Here is an 18,926-nt window from a genome sequence, read left to right as displayed (position 1 = left end):
TTTCTTGTACACCTTTCTTATTATCAGACAGAAACTGTTCTCACTTGGACATTTTCACAAATGGCTGCTATATCAATCCTCCTCTGGTGATTTTTGCTTTTAATGCTTTTCTTGTCAAGTAGATTAGGAGGTAGCTCATCCACAACGCCAAATAAGCAGGTTAAAAATTAAATTTTTTAAAAAAATGTATTTGAAGGGAAAGACAGACAATAGTTTGGTCAGTGATTGATGGTTATTTCAGGGGAATGTATTTGCACTTGACATTTCCTGTTAGCCTAAGGAAAAAGAGTGATCCAGTTATATATTAAAAAAAATAATTATGCAGACCCATTCATTGTCATGCTTTTTCTCTTATAATTATACATTTAGCTGGTTTATTTCAGTCCATGCTAGTTCATAATTTTTACTTTGTTATAAGAATAGAAAAAGGAATGGATTTTTTTAGAGCATCAGTGTGTTTATTCCTTTAATCCTTTGTTGTTTTTCCTCTCCATCTGCCAAATCGTAACAGGATAAAGGCTTTTAGAGATATGTTCTTTTGTACTTTCACCATGATAGATAGTAGTAGCAGGTTGTAAGAATCTGTATTGCAAAATGCAGAGGATGTATTGCTGTAGCACATGCTTTTCACTAATCAACTTGTTTTCACAAATTTCTGTGCTTTTCTGTTTGTTTCTGGATTCCTGAAATGAAGGCACTTAGTCAAGTATCAAATTACTTTAATTTCTAATACTGTTCTGTGATAGGATCTCTTAGATATTCTTGTATCTAGATATTTTTAGAGTTTTCTTTCATAAATTCAGCAACACAGTGTTTCTGGAAGAGAATCTCTAAGATATGATAGTAAATATTTCTAGGGCTTATAGGCAATCTGTATTTTAAAAAACCCACAGCCCAATGTTCATGTAGCAAATGTCAGTGTTTTAGTTTAGAGTGAATGAAACAGCGTTTTGTTGGTTATATAGTGTACTGTTCTGAAATTTATTTAGGTTCATTTAATGTTTTTTAATATCTGTTTAATAGTGTAATAAAGGCTTTTAGAAGTATGATAATTTCTTTATGGCTAACAGACTGCAAAATTTACATTAATATAAGTCATACTAGCAATCTCTCTTTGCTCAAATACTGTGGTTTCTTTAGCCATGCTGATTAGTACATTCTAGTTGCAATGGCTGTTCTCTCTTCAAGTCATGGATGCTTTTATTTCCAGCTCTTCAGAGTCCCATGAAAAACATTTGCCAAAATGTTGTTACTATTTGCTTAAGCAACGTGATTCTTTCTTTATTTGTGTGCGTGTGTGTATGCAAGGCAATTTCTTTAATTGATCTGCAGAAGGAGGTCTGCCTTCATAGTCTGAATGTCTGGAAGAGAGTCAAGAAAAGATGAAAAGGGAGACTTCTCAGCAGCATTACCAGGAAATTAAATACTTTGTGAACTGAAGTCTTTTTTTTAGCAATGTCTTCCTTAATTTCCTAGATTATTAATTTGATTCTTCAGAGCAAGGAAGAGATTTTTGTCAGTTGAAAACGTTTTCCTAATTGCAATTGTTATCCAAATGGGTTGGGGAAATGGTTAGCTCAGTGAATTTTTATATTTTGTAATTGTTTCTTAAGCACTGTTTTATTCTCAGGGTTTTTTTTTCTTTTCCCTGCTCTTATATTTATCATTCCATCCAGGGCTCAATAGTGAGTTTTGTATAAGAATGTCAAAAATAGTAAATAAAAATTTTGATTGGATACTAATTTACTGTTCTGTTTTCTAGTACCACACAATTTGCAAGTGTTTTTTGTCCACTCTCCCTCTTTATCTTTGTTATGTTTCTGACAACAAATAGGTAAGCAGCGTTTACTTCTAAAATGGGGCATCTGGTAATAATTAATCTTATCTAGAATCTGCTTCTCAGTGGAATCTAACTAGATTTGTTTTCAGGCAGTTTATTCCTCTCCCTTCAACTTGTAATGTTTCTGTTTCAAAATTTTTTTGAGTGTATGTTCTCTAGTTGTATGTCTAGTCTCCCAGAATCATGTTTGGCAATCTCCACTATTTAAACATATATTGGACAGTTCATATTCTTTTTGGACTGAATTGGAAAGAAAAGTGAAAATGTATTCATTATTCAAAATAGATATGACTGCTATTGATAGGTTTTTTCTTTTGTTTCCTTTCACTAGTTTCCTTTTATGAAAGATGAAGTTCTCTGAGGGATGCATCTTGTTTTGAGAAATACATGAAAGACCATTAAGCAGAATCCATACTGTGTAACTATTTCATTAGTTTCAAAATACCAGTTAGTTATACTTGCACTAGTGAGGTCATTAATTTCACTAGCCTTAGAATTTGCTGAGCTGTTTGTAGTCTGATAGTCTTTTCACTAATTCACAGATTAAGAATTTAAAAATTGCAAAACTAGTGTGGTTATACTTGACTACTGGTGAAACCTAGTAGTTGTACCCATATATTCCTGCTGTTTTAACAGGAACATACTCATACAGGAGGAGCCGTGTTAGTGTTCTGGTATGTTATGCAGTAATAGTAACGGATACTGCTGAATTTATTCAGGGGTTAATGCGGAGTTCACTGTTTGACACAGATTACAGCATGAGGTATAAGCTTTCAGTTTAGACAAGAAAGACTGCTGTGACTGTAAGGTATCAACCAAGCACGAACCACCTCAGTGGTACCTGCCTGGATAAACAGATGATTTTAAAATTGCTCAGGAAGACAGGAACTATCCTCATTCCAGTGGCTCCTATCTGTGAACATTGATGGAGAGCAACTTTCCTGTATTCACATTTAGTCGATCATTTTAGCAAAAGCCATCATAGCTCGTTTATACTGTGCTTTTAAATGTTCTCTTAAAAACCTTAGAAACTAATCTCCAGTTGCTGGATTTCCAGTTTTCCTTGGCAGAACCTGCCTAATTTTCTTCTCAGCCAATAAAAAACCCCACCTTAGTAAACTGAAAATTGTGAGGGAAGGAAATTTCATATAAAAATGGATCACTTTTAATACTGAATGAAGAAGTTGGAGTCTCAGCCTGTTGCAGTGATGAACCCTGCTACGTACTTTGGATTCAGATTCCTGTATGCTGTGTTATGTCTTGACATTTCTATAAGCTTGTAAACAGTCTGTTGTGAATACTGGTGACAGTCAGAGCCCTGTTGGGAAAGAATAGTGTTGACTCCATGGGAATAAGCAAACAGGCAGACATCTTCTGTTGGATACCTTATCTTTTATTGCAGTAAGGAGGCTGTATAATATTCTCGATGCTCTTCTCTACTTTGTATGAGTGTTGTTAGCATGAGATTATAAGGATGTGAAATTTATGATTGTTCTTTTGGCTTATGTGATGTATATAGACTTTCAAACAAGTGATCAAAGGGATACCAAAATATTTCAGAACTGAGAGCACGGCAACTTGCCCAAGGGAAGAAACAAATATAAAATTTAATAAATATTACAAAGCTGCCAATAAACAATTATAAAAGTACTAATAAATATATTTTTAAGCTTACTGTTATGAAGAAAGATGCTGAAATGAAATAGAAGAAAATTTACTCTGAATTAAACTCTTACTTTCTAAAGGAAAAAGCATCAGAAGACACGGAGGAATTTTCCCCACATTGAATTTTACAGTGAAAGGCATCCAACATTTCAGGCACATAATCACAAGTTTTCATAATGTAGTGAGTTTATGTACATCTGCTTAGCACCAGTCACTGACTGTGTGCCTACTCTTAGGTTTAAGCTTACACTTTGCCATTTGGCATAAACTAGATATGTACATGCTGAGCTGTTGTAGCTTAACTGACATCTGGTGACTTTTTAAGGAGAAAGAGTATGATTATGAGGAAAAGAGAAAGCCATTAGATTTGATTATTGCAGCACCAATCCTGGTCATGGAACATCCAAGTGAGGTAGTTTCTTTCCTCAGAATAAAAGTTCCTGCATTTTGTACTGTGTGATTTAAAAAGTTGCACTTTACAGTAGCAAGCCTTTAAAAAAAGAAAAAAAAAAAAGTAGGGAAAGTAAGATTTTTAAAAGTGTGGAGAAAGATTCCAACAGAAGCTGGGTGAGATGATTTCTTGGATGGTAATTTCCTATAGAAAGAACAAATATTTTGTCATTGCAAGTATTTTCCAGTTAAGACGGTAAAGAGCTAGGATTGTCTTGCTTTTCATTAAACTCTGTCTACTAATACTGACATGTAATATGTGTACACTTTAGCAACCAAACTGATGACTCATGTTTATACAGTAACTTAATGCTGAATATTTATGATGTTTGACTTGAGACTGGAAAAGTCATAACTTTAAATGATTTTAATACATGATTTTACAGGGGCATGGCAAGTGATCAACTTGTGTTGAAATTGTGGTCCTGTTACAGGTTTGCAAATCCATCTCCTTGGAATTCTGTACCTACCAATGCTTAAAATTCAGATACTGTCACTATGATCAGCAATGTACTAAAATTAAAGAAGAAGTAAAATAATAATATATATTGTCTGTTTTGTTTAGGGTGCAAAATTTGGACATGCAATGGGATTAAATCAGGCTCCTCCTCCACGTTCTTCTGTTCGAAGATCATTTGGAAGATCTAAGCGATTTAGTATTACTCGTTCTCTGGATGACCTTGAGGTAATTAACTTTCACTTAAAACTTAGAAGTGAGTCCTGGAGAGGAACTTACAGTAGTTAATGCTGATCATTAATGAAAGAAAGTACGTAATATCTGTAGTGTAATAAAGTTAGTAATCATCATATGACATTTATGCGAGAGGAATACAGATTTCAGGTATCACCTGACTTTTGCAGTGTTTCTTTAATAGTTTACATTGATGCCAGCAGTGGCCACTCTTTCTGTGGGAAATTTAGACTTTGTTTTACCCATCACGGCTGGTCATGTAAAGCACAACAGTACAGTTTTGGTGATCAAAATGTTCATCATATCTTAGAAATCATTGTATCATGATATCATATAAAAAAATCAAATGCTTATCATATTCTCTTTTTTCATTCAGCTGATGATCAATGCATTGAGAAAATTTGGGGCAGTTAAATTTGTTGCTGGACCAGGCTCTTTACATAACTCACTAAGGAATGTAGCTTACCGAGTATGGAAAAGTTTTCAAAAATACTTAAATAGGTTTTTCCTCCTTATATGTCAGCAGTTGAGAAAAGGGAATTCCCAATCAGCTTGGTGTTGGTCATTGGTTATGGTGATTTATAATAATGCTATTTCACATCTGGTATAACATCAGCTGATGCCTGGGCCTCAGTTGCCAAACTTTATTGATTTTGGTGAAAACAAGGAATGAAAAGCCATATTAATTTAAAAAGCTACTCCTCCTGCTCTGCTGAGAGCCTCCCTCAACCAGCTGTAGGAATATGGCTTCATTATACCTTCTTTTCTAGTGTGCTTCCTTGGGAAAACCTGACCCATAGTGATGTGAAGGTGTATAGAGAGATTTTTCCCTTACCCCTTTATCAGGCTTATCTGGAAGAAGGTTTGTGGTTGGGGAGAAACAAAAATCTGTGCAGAGCTCTTGGCATAGGAACCATGTAATACATACTGTATCGCTCTTCAGCATGGGAGGGAATGTGGCACACTGATTACTCTAAATGGGAAGGAGGTGTTTAAAAAGCGTTTGAGATGGGAGGAGGAAAGAAGGAGATATTCTGAGTTTCCTGCTGTGGGAAAATGTAGGAAGAACGGCATTTCACTGACTCTGAACTAAAGGAGAGGGGAGCTCAGTGCCCTGGATTTTTAGGGAACAAAATATATGGAAGTAGCTTCTGGCGTGCTTAGGGAATGCAGGTAGGAACTGTAATTACTTATTTCTTAGATGTTTTAAAGGACATTTTTCATTGTGGTCTATTTCTGTCTTGTCTGAAGCTTTTAAGTATCTTGCTTATTTTTCCTAGCCATGGAAAATACTTTTTCATTTCTTTGCACTCAGAACTTTAATAAAGTAAGTGCATAACTTTAACAAACAGAGCAAGATCCTCTGGATAAAGCTATTTCGGAACTGTCTAGCTACATCTTTCTTCATCAGAAAATGGTGATTCTTCTAAATTAAAAAAGCTTGCTACTAGATATATTATCAGTTTTGACAGAATTTCTGGTCACAGTAAGAGAGAATCCTCTCAGAATATCTAAGAGCCTGGTGCTAGTAATTCATGTGCAATAGGAAGAACATGGTTCACACCATGTTCTTCCAGGTTGAAATTTCATATAGATTTATGTGTACGTCTCATATTTTGAGAGTGTTTTAAACAACAAGGATATAATTTAATTTCTGTTGTTGGAGCTGTTTTACATTGCATAAATATTCATTAAAATAGGGACTTGGTACTCTCCATTAATTTCAGAAAGATGTCGTAGTTACTGACCTAAAAAGTTCATTTTTCTTTCATTATGTCTTACTTGGTATTCGTTAGTGTATATAAATTGAGTAGCACCAACAGGAGGAATTGATGCTCTCTGTGTTACCCAGTGTCCTAATTGTTACAGCTGTTACCTTGGATGGGGAAACTTACATTCTAGGTCATGATATGAATTAAACAAAGAAACAATCTGTATTAAAATCTGTATTTGGATGAATGCCCTTACTATATATAGCTATTTGGGTGTGGACTGCTCTCTGTCAATTGCTTCTTTTCAAATTGAAATCTCTTTTTTTCCCTCTGCATGCCATAAGAGAACGATATCCTAGGCAGCAGGAGAAATACCAACCCAGAGAGGAATTTCAAAAACTTCTTAAGTCAAAGCAAAATAGCGTTGAGGTGTTTTGATTTTGGTTCTAACTTTAACATTGCTACTGCAGCACTTTTCCCAAGTACTGTTACACTAAATGTAGTAGAACACAATGTTGTTAGTACATGTTTAGATTATTTCAGTTCACCAATTTAGAGTTGCTGGAAGAGGAAATAACAATACCAGGAAATTCTTAGAGACTCCACCTTTGGAATAATGATCATGAACATATTATATAGGCTACTCAGTTGCTTTTGTGTTCTCTCCAGTTACCTTAGCAGAATGGATAAGGTACTAAACCAAACATGAAGTTTGAAAATGAATATGGTTCTCTGAACTTGTGGGTTTGATTCCTGCTGGCATCCAACTTAATCTTCTAAATTGAGCGGTATAAGTAGTTTCCATGCGGTTTCTTTTATGGGCATATGCTGAACACTGTTCATTTGCTTATGGGTCTGAAGAAGGCTGTATTTGGATTTTCTGTGAAAGTATGAACTTGCTCCTCTTGTCTTTGGAGCTGTAGTGAGTGAAATATCAGCCATCAGTTTTGCTGTCTTCTGCCATAAGGTGGCGTGATTTCTTTGCAGTTTGTTTTTTTTTTAACTCTATCCAAGAATAAAACATATTTTTATATATATTATTTTAGTAAATAAAAACAATGATTGCAAGAGAATATTTCATTTTTTCTTTTAAATTGTTAGATTATGGCTGGCGATACATGCACAGGCAATATTCTTATAAGGTTAGAATTAGCTGTAATGATATGGTTGCCCCTCCTTAAACATTTTCCTCTTACCTGCAGAAACTGTGTTATTGTCCTGGTTTCAGCTGGGATGTAGTTAGCTGTCTTCCTAGTAGCTGGTGCAGTGCTATGTTTTGAGTTCAGGATGTGAAGAATGTTGATAACACTGATGTTTTCAGTTGTTGCTCAGTAGTGTTTAGACTAGAGTCAAGGATTTTTTCAGCTTCTCATGCCCAGCCAGGGCACCTGACCCAAACTGGCCAACAGTGTATTCCATACCATGGGACGTCCCATCTAGTTTAGGAACTGGGAAGGGGGGGGCAGGGATTCGCCGCTTGGGGGACTGGCTGGGTGTCGGTCGGCGGGTGGGGAGCAATTGCCCTGCGCATCATTTGTACATTCCAATCCTTTTATTACTACCGTTTCATTTTATTAGTGTTATCATTATCATTATTAGTTTCTTCTTTTCTGTTCTATTAAACCGTTCTTATCTCAACCCAGGAGTTTTACTTCTTTTCCTGATTTTCTCCCCCATCCCACTGGATGGGGGGGAGTGAGTGAGCGGCTGCGTGGTGCTTAGTTGCTGGCTGGGGTTAAACCACGACAATCATACATAGAAGAAAACAGACGAGTTTGTAGGATTAACCTCTAGGTGCTTTTTTTACTGATAGAACCTGTATACAAGATTATTTTAAATCTGCAGGGATCAAAATAGGATGAGAGTGCAAAATTAACAGATGCAGTTATGCTACAACTATGGTGCAGAAAATGTCTCACAGACCACACAATTTTATTTCTGAACTGTGGAAATTGTGCTTGTTCACACCAGGGCTGAATATGATTATCTTGTAAGTTGGAACTGAATTAAGAAAATTAGCATGTCTACTATATACCTTAATTATGTTGTTTTTAATGTATTTAGAACTTTTTCTTTATTAAATTACAAGAAATCTGTTTTTATTAAGAACAGATTCCTATTTTGTATGTAGTAATAAATTTTCCTGTGTGAATCATTTGTCATTATAAAATAGTGTCCATTAACCACATTAAAATTCTGTGATTTCCACCAATTTTATTTTAGAGCATGTTTGCTGGTTCATATTTGCAAGGTGTAGCTTAGGCTAAATGGAACTTGCTATGATTTAGGATTATTTAATATTTGGACTAATGAGAGAGCATGATCCTATCTTTCTTCCTACTTTTCTTCCCTGTAGGTAAGTGCCACTACTTTCATCCTCTTGCACGATTCTATCCTGGCAAAGGCATTGTTTATAGATTTATAAACACATTAAAGGTGTCTCTGTGAGACCGCAGAGACTAGAACACTGCCTTTGTAAAAATTTACGTTAAACAGAGTAACCTTTTTTACTCATCAACAGTTTTGGAATCAGATTCAATAACATTTTCAACTGTAGCTCATTCCATTCATATTTTAATTTTTCTTGAGGTCTGTAAAAATGGGGAACCCTTGCAGTATTCCCTTGAAGGCAACAAATTTAGGTTCCTCCTTGCCAAGGAGAACATTCAAAGCTGTTGTGTTTCCTGAAAATCATTGTGGCACTTGTACTTTTGGTATTTCTCTGTGGTTAAAAATAGGGCAGAATAGTATACTGAGAGACATAATATCTTAGGCAAATAAGTGTCAAACCCTTTGAGTTTGCTAAATAATATTTAAATGTAGAGATCTTTTTAAAATTAAAGACTATTTAATTCTTTTATCTAAATATCAGGACAAAAAAAGATGGCTGTTGCTGCTTTTCTTCTTGTTCTCGTCCTGTTTTGGAAACCTAAAAGAACATTTGTTGGATCAAGTTTCTAGAGTTTAGTAATGTTTTCAAAGTTGGAATGTATCATATATTCCTTTTAAAAATCAGTGTGAGGAATTTTGTTAGAATGTTCTATCTTAATTATAACCATTAATAATGTAGTATTATTAGCTGTTATTATAGATAATAATGCTTGATTTTTTTTCTGTTTTGTTAATTCCACTGAAGCAACTTTTTTTGCATTTCATCTGCTAATTGAAAGCATACAACATATCTCTTGGTATAAGGTTTTTATACTAATGAATGACATGTCTCTGCTGGATATTAGCTTTGGCATCTGTGGGTGGCAAAAACCCCTAAGTGCTCATTTGACTTAATAATGAGTTTTTAAGTGGGTACCTGTCTTTGTTTGACTGATTTAAATAATCAGACAAAGCTTACACAGGGAGATAATAGCTTATATTAGACCAACTAGTATACTAGGAAAATCAGACAAGAAGAGCTAAACATGCCCCAAACTTTTCCCATTCTGTCAGTTGATCTAATAAAAAGTATTAACTCCCCCTGCAGAGCTTGCTCTACTGATGTTCTTAGATCATCGGCACGGCCACAGTGCCACTGCTATGGCTAGTAATAATTATGTGTTTTAAATCAAGAGGCTGCTTCATTCTCAGCTTATAATTGTGACTTTAAAATTTGAAAAGAATGTATATTTTTGTTTTAGGTTTCACCAATTTTTTTAAGCTATGATAACTTGCCATGGGCTGCCAGTACACACAGGTTCCACTGTGTACTACCTTTAAGTATTGCATCTTTTGCATGTATTTTTTCCTAATTTTTATCTAAGATGTAACTGACCAATTGATAGTTTTGCTGTCTGCTTTCATGAAGGTGGAGAAAAGGCCAGCTGTGAAATAAAACCGCATGCAAGAATAAAATCTTATTTTTTGTACGTGAAAGGTAGTTCTGTATTTTTATCATGCTAATAATAGAGTTCTTAAAGGGCTACTCCTGTGTCCTATATGGATATTCTGAAGTCCAAATGCTAACACAGTCCAGCCCGCTAACACTGCTGTTTTGGAGGCCTCATGGATCTGTGACCACAGCCTAGGTTCTTCATTTCTCTTTGAACCTGCCTGCTGCGGCTCAGTGGAGTAGCGGTGAATGAGTAGCAGGGATCCTGTTTCTCAGAGTGTGTGAGCAGGGGTCAGTTTTAAAAACAGTGCAAAGAGTAAGATGTGTGCTTAGTGGTTTTACAGTCACTTGCTGTAACAGCTCAAACCCTCTTGCTGAACTAAAATATATACCTTTAAGTAGTCTAATAGTCATGACATTAAACATTGATTTCTTTACTCTGAATTACTGTAGTGCATGAGGTCATGAAGCTGATCAGTAAGGCTTTGGAAGCATCCAGTGGTTTCTGCCAGGCATTTTTCTGCTCTGTTCAGGTCTTTGACTGTTACGGTCCTGGCTGGAGTTGTTTCCCTACTGTGCTGCGTAGCGGCTGCAGACCTGTGCTGGTAAATGAAACAGGGCCAGGACACGGCACCAGGCAGGGGATTGCAACGTTTGTACTGTCACACTGTTAGAGTTGTCATTTCTGTGGCTTCGTCCTGGGCCAACTACTGTGTTTTCTCAAATGACTTTGGACATGGTTTAGAAGTTAGCCCTGATAGCTAGCATCGCTGTGCCCAGCAGGCAGCTTGGGTGCAAGCAACTTGATTGATAGAAGGTTGGGAGAGCTTGGTGGTATGATAGTGGCCAGAAAGCACCAGCTGTCTCTGGAACAACGCCATACCTTATGGCGCTATTTGGCTGGTACAGATATAGCCAGTATGACTGTACGTTACCATCATCTCATTCTGGATGATGCCTATGTTATCCCTTAGACATGTTTTGTTGCTGTCACCGTTCTTAGTATGTCTTAAAGACTTCCAAGAGCATAATTTTTCCACATTTTGCTCTCTAGACTGCTCTATTAGGAAATTCAAGTACTTTTCAGAGTACCCTAGAGGATCTTCTTCAGGCTTTTACTTTGGCATGGGTGATCTTATCAGGTACTTTAGTTATATCCATTGTTCCTCCCTAAAGAAGGAGAACATCATGTAGCAGTATACATTTATTTATTTTTTCCACAGATCGTGCACTAGCATTAATGCTAAGCCTTTGCTGGTAGTTTCTACTGTTCCATAATTTTTAAAAGATTACCAGTGTATGCTCTTAAGTTTTCCTTACATTTATAGACTTTATCATGGAAAGTTCTTATGCTCTTCACACTGTTTAGTCAAGTATGTGACAAAGGTGGGTTGGTCAACAGAGGACTACAGTTGTGTGTAACCTCTTTATCGTGAATTGGAGATACTTATTTCTAGATACAATCCAGAATGTTAAACTGTGTGATTTTTTTTTTTTTTCCCCCAGTCATTGATAATAATGGGATTTGTTTTCTGTTATTGCAATTGGTAAAATGTCCATACTTCACTAATTTTACTGGTTACTGTTTTCTCCTGCTTTTGGGTTATTTTCTTTATTTCAGATTCTGGAGAAATTTGCCTTGTAAATTTGCAGGTAAAAAGAGGAATAGTCAGAGAGTGTGCTGAGAGCTGGATCTCATCTCTCCTTTCTTTGTGAGGTGCATGTAGCAGTGCTCATCCCATACTTTGGTGCCTGAGAAGAAACCAACAGTGCTGCCTAGGATGGGTTCCATAGGGGATTCAGTCCCCATATGTGCAAATATAGTTGGCACTGTGTGGAGAAACTTCTCCCTGAGGAAGCAATCAGTACATTGTCTGACCCTGCCAGTCAAGCGCTGTCCAAGCCTTATCGCCTCTGGGCTTGGCTCTCCAACACAAGCCAATTTCTGTCACAGAACCAGAGGCACAGTGTATGCTTTCAGGGGCTAGATACGAACTTGTATTCTGCATAAATCCTCAGGCAGCAGGCCTTAATTCTTGTCGGTAGCCAGTACCACCATTCTTAAGATGTGTGATTAAATGGATGCAGGTGAGTGCATAAGCTGTCAACACCTCTGATGCAGTCGCGTTTGTGGAACTACAGCCAGGGTGAACAAGTTAAAGTAACCACCTGAAGTTACAGAGAGGTCATATCGCTTAGTTCAGCAATATGAGGTATCAGACCTTGGTTTTGGCTCTGTTCTTTTGGTTCTGGTTTCCTTCAGTAGCCATGAAACAGTCAGTGCTCGCAGAACTGGGACTCTTGGTAGGTGGGCAACCTCTCAGGAGTGTCTTTTGCCATAACCTTTGGTACCTAGCGCTCTTTTAAAATTGGGCTGAAACGGTTCGCTCTTCTGGGTCTAATTCATGAGGCACATGACATTAAAGCAGAATAATAGCTTACTGCACTGGGGTCTGTTGTTGAAACCCAGAATTATTTGCTGCTTAAGGCTGCTCCTTGCTTCAGTCTCTTATGTTACCCTTGTTGATTCAAGAGCATCTTTTAAGGCTCCTCCCAATAAGGTGAGCAGTGGGGTGAAGGTACTCAAGGTAATAAGGACAGGAGCAGTCTCTGAAGATGAGAGCAGGCTGCTTTTATAAGACTGAATGACTGGACAACAAAATGGCAGATGAAAATGTATGCAGATAAATGTAAAGCAATGCAAATGAGGCAAAATAGCCCTAGCTTCATATATCAAATGATATATATGTCTTTGAGCTGACTGTTTCTTCTGAGAAGTGAGGTCTTTGAGTTATAAGGGAGAGTTGCATGAAAACATCAGCTCAGTACAGTAGCAATGAAACAAAATCCTGCATTATGAATTATTAGGGAAGGAATAGAGGAAAAAACCCCCCACATAACAATTCCATTGTATACGTCTGTGATTTGCCCACACCTGGTCTCTTTATTTAAAAAATGTTTTGATATATTAGAAGTAGAAAAGGTTCAGAAAGGCGTAAGAAAAGGTACAAAATCATGGGTGACATAGAAAAAGTAGTTGGGATTGACTGCTCACTGTCTCCTTCGGGACAAGAAGTCGGCACCATTAATTAAACGTAGCTGGAGCCAGGAGCAAAACAAACATAAGAACACGATTGTTCATGCAGGAGGTGAGTCTGTGGGACGCCTCACCACTGAGTGCTGTGGATGCAAGAAATCTGCATGTCCTGGGGGAAAGTGGACAAGTATTTGGAAAAGAGAGCCACTGGGGATTATTAAGGAGACAAGCCACACCGGGTTCAGGAAATCTCCTGGACTAAAAATACCTGGAGTCTGGGAGAATGTAATCAGGGAAATGTCCTATATGTTGCCCTACGCTACTCGTCGGTAGACATCAACGCGTGGCCACTGCTGGAAACAATACTGCGTTTGGTAAACCCATGTTGTGAACTGATCGTGTTCTTCGACTCAAGGATGGGCATTGCTTCTCCTTAACTGTGGGATTATGGATTGTACTATGGGCGGAGGAAGCTGTGTTACCTTTCACGTGGTGTAAACGTGTTCGTAAAGTAGAGGGCTCGCTGACCATGGTATCTCCTAGCGCAGTGACTGCCGTGGGCTCTGGGAGCGTCCGCTGTTTGTGCTCCAGCTGTCTGAGGGAGAGGGCACCTGCAGCTTTCCTGGTTAGAGCTTCTGCTGCAAAACAGGTTGCCCGTGCAGTCCCCGGGTGGGAACGAGGAACTGGGTGGCTGGTTTAATGCCTCTCTGTCCCTGCCCTCCCTCGGCTGCTCGTCTTGTTACCCGGTATGTCTTTTTGTCGTGCCACGTGCTGACGGGGAGGGGTTTTTGCTCTGTGAGACCTGGTTACTGTTAGGGAATGAATTAAGGCATTATTGAATGAACTGATCTGGTATTTCTAAAGTATAATCACAGAATACGTATGGCACAAATGATAGCCCTGTAGCTATCCATGAATTGTTTCTGACCCAGTCTCCATGCTTAAACTGCTGGGATTTTGACTAGGAGTTGGTACCATTAAATTTTCACTGTCCTCATGGATTTGTGAGTCCAGTGAAGTTTAAAAATAAAAAAAAGAGGAGTCACCTGTGGAGCTTCTATTAGTTGAGCTACTGCTTTTTATTTAATATAAATCATCACAGCATTTCATCTGTTCTCCCGATACTTAAAAATATACAGTAAAAATCCCATCTACTTCTGAGGAACTGCAGGCGGATGGCGTTTAAGCATTATTTGTTGGGCAGACAGTGTGTGTGCATTTCTTTCCGAAAATACACAGATATTGCTGGTCTGTCTGGAGAGTAGGTGTGGTATTGAAAATTATGAGAATCATGTTTCACTTGGAACGCGATCCTTGTAAATGCCAATGCCCTGCTTACTCAAAAGAACACGGAGCGTTTTGGTAGGATGAGATAGATTGCATAATGTGCATACATGTGATTGTAATCATACTGAGACACGTACCTACATGCCAGAAACTGAAAGAAATTTGCTGTGAGTCTTACAAGTTTTAACAATTTTTTTTTCTTTAAAGTATTTTTAGATTATATTTTAAGTATTTTTAATAGGCATTGATGGCCTAGTTCATTCAGATAATATACTCATCAAAGGGGAATGTATTAAAAAAGAGAATACGTTGGAGGAGAAAACAATGTTGACTCAATGCTTAAACAAGTTTGGACAAATGTTTAAGACAGAGTCCTGTAGGCCCTTACCGAATGCATTTTACATTAGCAGATTCCTCAGCAGCATGCTGTTGTCTTTACAGAAGCTTTATTGTTACACAGGACCTGCCTAAACACCATTTTAAAAGCTGCCTGTTCCTTTTGATGAGAAGATACAGAACCAGTATTGAGGGCGGAGATTGTGCTGGGGAGGGAGGAGAATGGGAGAGGTGTTGATAGGGCAACAGAGAGAGAAGCCTCATTTTTTTACTGGACTCTGGAAGAAGTAAATATGTGTTCAGAAAGAGCATAATAATAAAGTTGAAGGGACTGTTTCTTAACAATGAGCTATTAAACTTTATACATGGAGAAAACTTTTACTGATAGTCAAGTGTCTGTAAGTATAAAGTTTTGTTTGTCTAAAGTGAACAGAGAACAGGAATATGGTTTAATGACTAGTCTTCCGAGCTAAGAAATCTTGCAGTGAAATATGATAAATAATGCTTCTAAGGATTCAATGAGGTTTTAAAGAGACAAAGTTTGTAAGTATAAGTATTTAAGTTGACTTTCTATTTAAGCTCTGTTATGAAATTAAGTACATACCATTTTTATAGACATGTTTTAAATCTCTCTTTAGCATTGTATTGTTTTTAAAATGTGGAGTGAGTATAGCAGATATACAGAGACTTCTCTAAGTTTTTTATAAATGTGTCACTTAATTTTCACTATACTTGCACGTGTGTTTCCGTAAAGCAAGAATGTCATGTTATAGTTATAAGTTACCTTCTAATTGTTACAGTGTTTTTTTAAGGTGTGCTGCTGAAGTGATCTTTTTTTCTTCCAGCTGGATTTTTATCCAATAAAACAGAATCCAGATGTATGAGTTATTAAAATAACTGAAAATAAATGAAGAGTATTTATAGAATACAAAATTTCTGAGGTGTAGAGACTTCAGACCAGTTTTAGTTTCTTGTTGCTCAGAAAACATTTTTGTAAGTAGAGGTCCTAGCTGTGTTATCAAATTTTGACATTATAGTCTTATTCTTTATGTCTATATATCTCAGAGTAGAATTGTCTTTAATGCTAAAACTATAGCAGCAAAACTATCAGTTTTTAAAATGAAAAGGGAAAGAAACAGTTGCAAGGCTTAGGAAGATACATACGCATTGTTTACCTAAAAATTAGTAGTTTTCATGCTCAGTTTTACATTGATTTCCTCAAAATCTATTGATTCTTAGAGGCTCCATCTGCAGTAGTAGGAAATTCAGAAGCGGCTTAATGTGTTTCAGTGATCTGTCACTTAATCATATCCTCCTTAATATGTGATTTAATTTTAATTTACTGTTGGGCTGCAAGTCACCTTCCATCTGGGTGTGCAAGTTACGCTGTTTCTGCATGTTTTTATTAGTGGATAGAATTCAGTTGTCTTAAAATGTTGATCAACAGAAGGAAAAAAATAGTAATTATTTAAAAAAACATTTCTGAAAAAATGTATTATCAGTTTGCAGTCAGGCTCAACAGAAGTATTTTTCAAAGTTTTCAATACGGCTTTCAAAACCAAACATTTGTTTTTAGAGTAGATTTCTGGATGGCAAATCTACCTGAATTTAACACTTGAAAATGTGTACGTCAGTCTCCAAAGTGTAGGCAGACAGCAGGGGGCACTCGGAACAGCAGTTTGCATCCAGTCCCTTTCCTTCACTGCATTTATTGTATGGGAAGTCAGTATTTGACAAGGCAGCTGGCATTTCAGTTATTTAAACACGAACAAATTCCAAATAGTTTGGCTTGAAAATATTTTTCGTTAATGTCGCCTTAGAATAGGAAGGACTTTTATCTTTAAAATTGATAGAGGGAAACCACAATGTTATAAATAAGAGAATCTTCCCTCTTCTAATCAGTAGCACATATGGGGTCTGTTTATTGTTGAGTAGCTGACAGATCATTGACAAAAATATATCTGGACTGATTATAGAAAATTTGAGAATTAGGAAAAAAATTATAGCAAAGTTTTCTTAATTTGTGTGTAGGCTTTTATTTCAGTACTTAGGGTCAGTGAGCTAAATCATATTCTTAACAGATATTTTTTCTCTGGCTTTCATGCAAGTAGTTGTTACTTTCTTTAAGATGAGATAAAAAAAAGAAATACTTGATAGTGATGAGACTTAATATTTTTGATGCTGCATTCTGCCAATGTCAAATTTACTTTGGGAATTTGTGTGACTAGGAGCTGGTCCACGGATTGCCTCTTTCTAGTTGCCTGGCATTTCTTGTGTGTGTTTTCTTCTTTTAGGAGTCAGGGATATATTAAATCCTATTCATCTTTTGACAAGTTAAAACTTATCCAGGCTTCCTGTCATTCTGTCTTTCTCTTCAGCTTTTTCTGCTCTGAAAACAAATGTACAAAAGAAAATAGGAGCAGGAAGTGGAGGGAGGGTAGAAGAGAAAAACAGATCAACCATATCTGGGGTCTCTACCCCTTCCCACAGTTTAGCTTCTAAGCAGATGGATGTGGGTTTACAAATGTTGTCTTTGGTATATCTGAATAAGGTTTTCAAAGCTGTTGTGTCATATTTTAACACTTTCCATTAATAGTTTTGCAAAGCAACATTCCTTCTGCTTTTGACCTTTGAACTTTGAGTTGCCTGCCTGGTTTACAAATATGGTACGCGAAGTCACAAGATTTTGAATGTGGCAGCTGCTGAAGTAACCTGTGAAAATGTAGAGGGATATGAATTTTTTAAAAGGCTTTCAGAGTCACATGACATTTCATAGCCATTATCGTTAACTGGTGCTGTCGAATTGGTAGAGCTTATTCGCGGTGCTAGTAGAGTCACTGCATGGAAAAAATGTGGATGTGCAATGCTTAGTTCAATGAAATAAAATCAACAACTCTAAAGTTCTTTTTAAACTAAGGGATTATTAGGTTTATAACACCAAGTATGACTGCCTAGAATGTATAAAACATTGCCCAACTTGGTGCCTAGAATGTATAAAACATTGCCCACACACGGTGTTCCTAACAACGTTCACTGCAGTTGCTCCAGTGAACTGCTAGTTTTGCAGCTACATCCCATTGCATGTGGGGTTATTTTTCTCCTAGTCATTCTTGCATTCTTGTGGGTAACATCCTCACCTGTTAAAACTCTGCTAGTATATTCGGTCTTTCTAGGTGATTTCTAGAGGACTTAGGTTGACTGTTAAGTAATCACTATTGATAAAAGTCCTTTTTTGTGTAGCCCCAAAGGGGTGCTCACAGGAAAGTTCTCTAGGCATTTCTGATCCATTTGTGTTTTTTACTTATCCAATGTAAGGATTATTATGCACCTGGTCACCTGCATATTTGTAATGGTGTTGCTGTTTGGTTAAGGTATTGACAGTGAAAATACATTCTGCATCCCACTTGGTTTAGTGTCAAGCAAAAAGCAGTATTTAAAGAGCTCTGGCATTTTTTCTTTATAAAATTACAAATTTTTAATACTTATCCACACATAGCAAAACTGTTCTTCTGTGCAAGTATCATAGGGCATTTGCTTCTTAAGTCCTAAAACAATGGAGGGGGTAATTTGTAAAACACATTCCTTCTTGTCTACCCACCCATTTGTTTCCATTGCATTTCTTCATCGTATTAAATACTTGTAGGAGACAGCATTCAAAAGTGCAGTGGTGTGCCTATTCAAACGAGTAATCAATCATAAAATGAACTTTGTCCATTGCAGCAATTTGCTTATGTCTCTGGAATGCTTGTTAAAGTATGCTTCCTCCATTTTCATGTGCAATTAGCTTAAAATTTCTTCTCTGATCACTCTAAATTAAATTGAGAAGATTGAGTTTTTCTGTTAACCAAGTCTCTTCATCCTCAATCCAAAAATGGGGAGATGTGCAGACTTGGACTGTCTTTTGCAAGCCAATCTTACCGTGAGATCTTGAGTAAAGGCTCTGAACTTCTTTTTTGCCTCATTTTCTCCCTCTATAACTTCAGAGTAATATTTGCCTTCTTCATAGGGTTGTTTTTATATTAGGGGCTCAACCTAGGAACTGTATGGATGTGGGGGATTCCACATGCTGCATTCAACAAGGGAGA

At 36.9% G+C, this 18,926-nt stretch overlaps 1 protein-coding gene across 1 annotated transcript in view; it reads left to right on the top strand.

The window, feature by feature from the left end:
- The window catches only part of RGS12 (regulator of G-protein signaling 12), an 89,806-nt gene that overhangs the window by 19,981 nt on the left and 50,899 nt on the right, over nt 1-18,926 (top strand). Inside the window, exon 3 of the mRNA XM_010583515.1 lies at nt 4,521-4,640. Coding sequence (XP_010581817.1) covers nt 4,521-4,640 — 120 coding nt within the window. The remainder of the gene's footprint in view (nt 1-4,520; nt 4,641-18,926) is intronic.

This window comes from Haliaeetus leucocephalus, unplaced genomic scaffold, assembly GCF_000737465.1.
Source record: "Haliaeetus leucocephalus isolate CR32 unplaced genomic scaffold, Haliaeetus_leucocephalus-4.0 Scaffold906, whole genome shotgun sequence".
Classification (NCBI taxonomy): Eukaryota; Metazoa; Chordata; class Aves; order Accipitriformes; family Accipitridae; genus Haliaeetus; species Haliaeetus leucocephalus.
The sequence above is the reverse complement of the archived record's forward strand: the minus strand, read 5'-3'. Positions and strand labels throughout refer to the sequence as shown.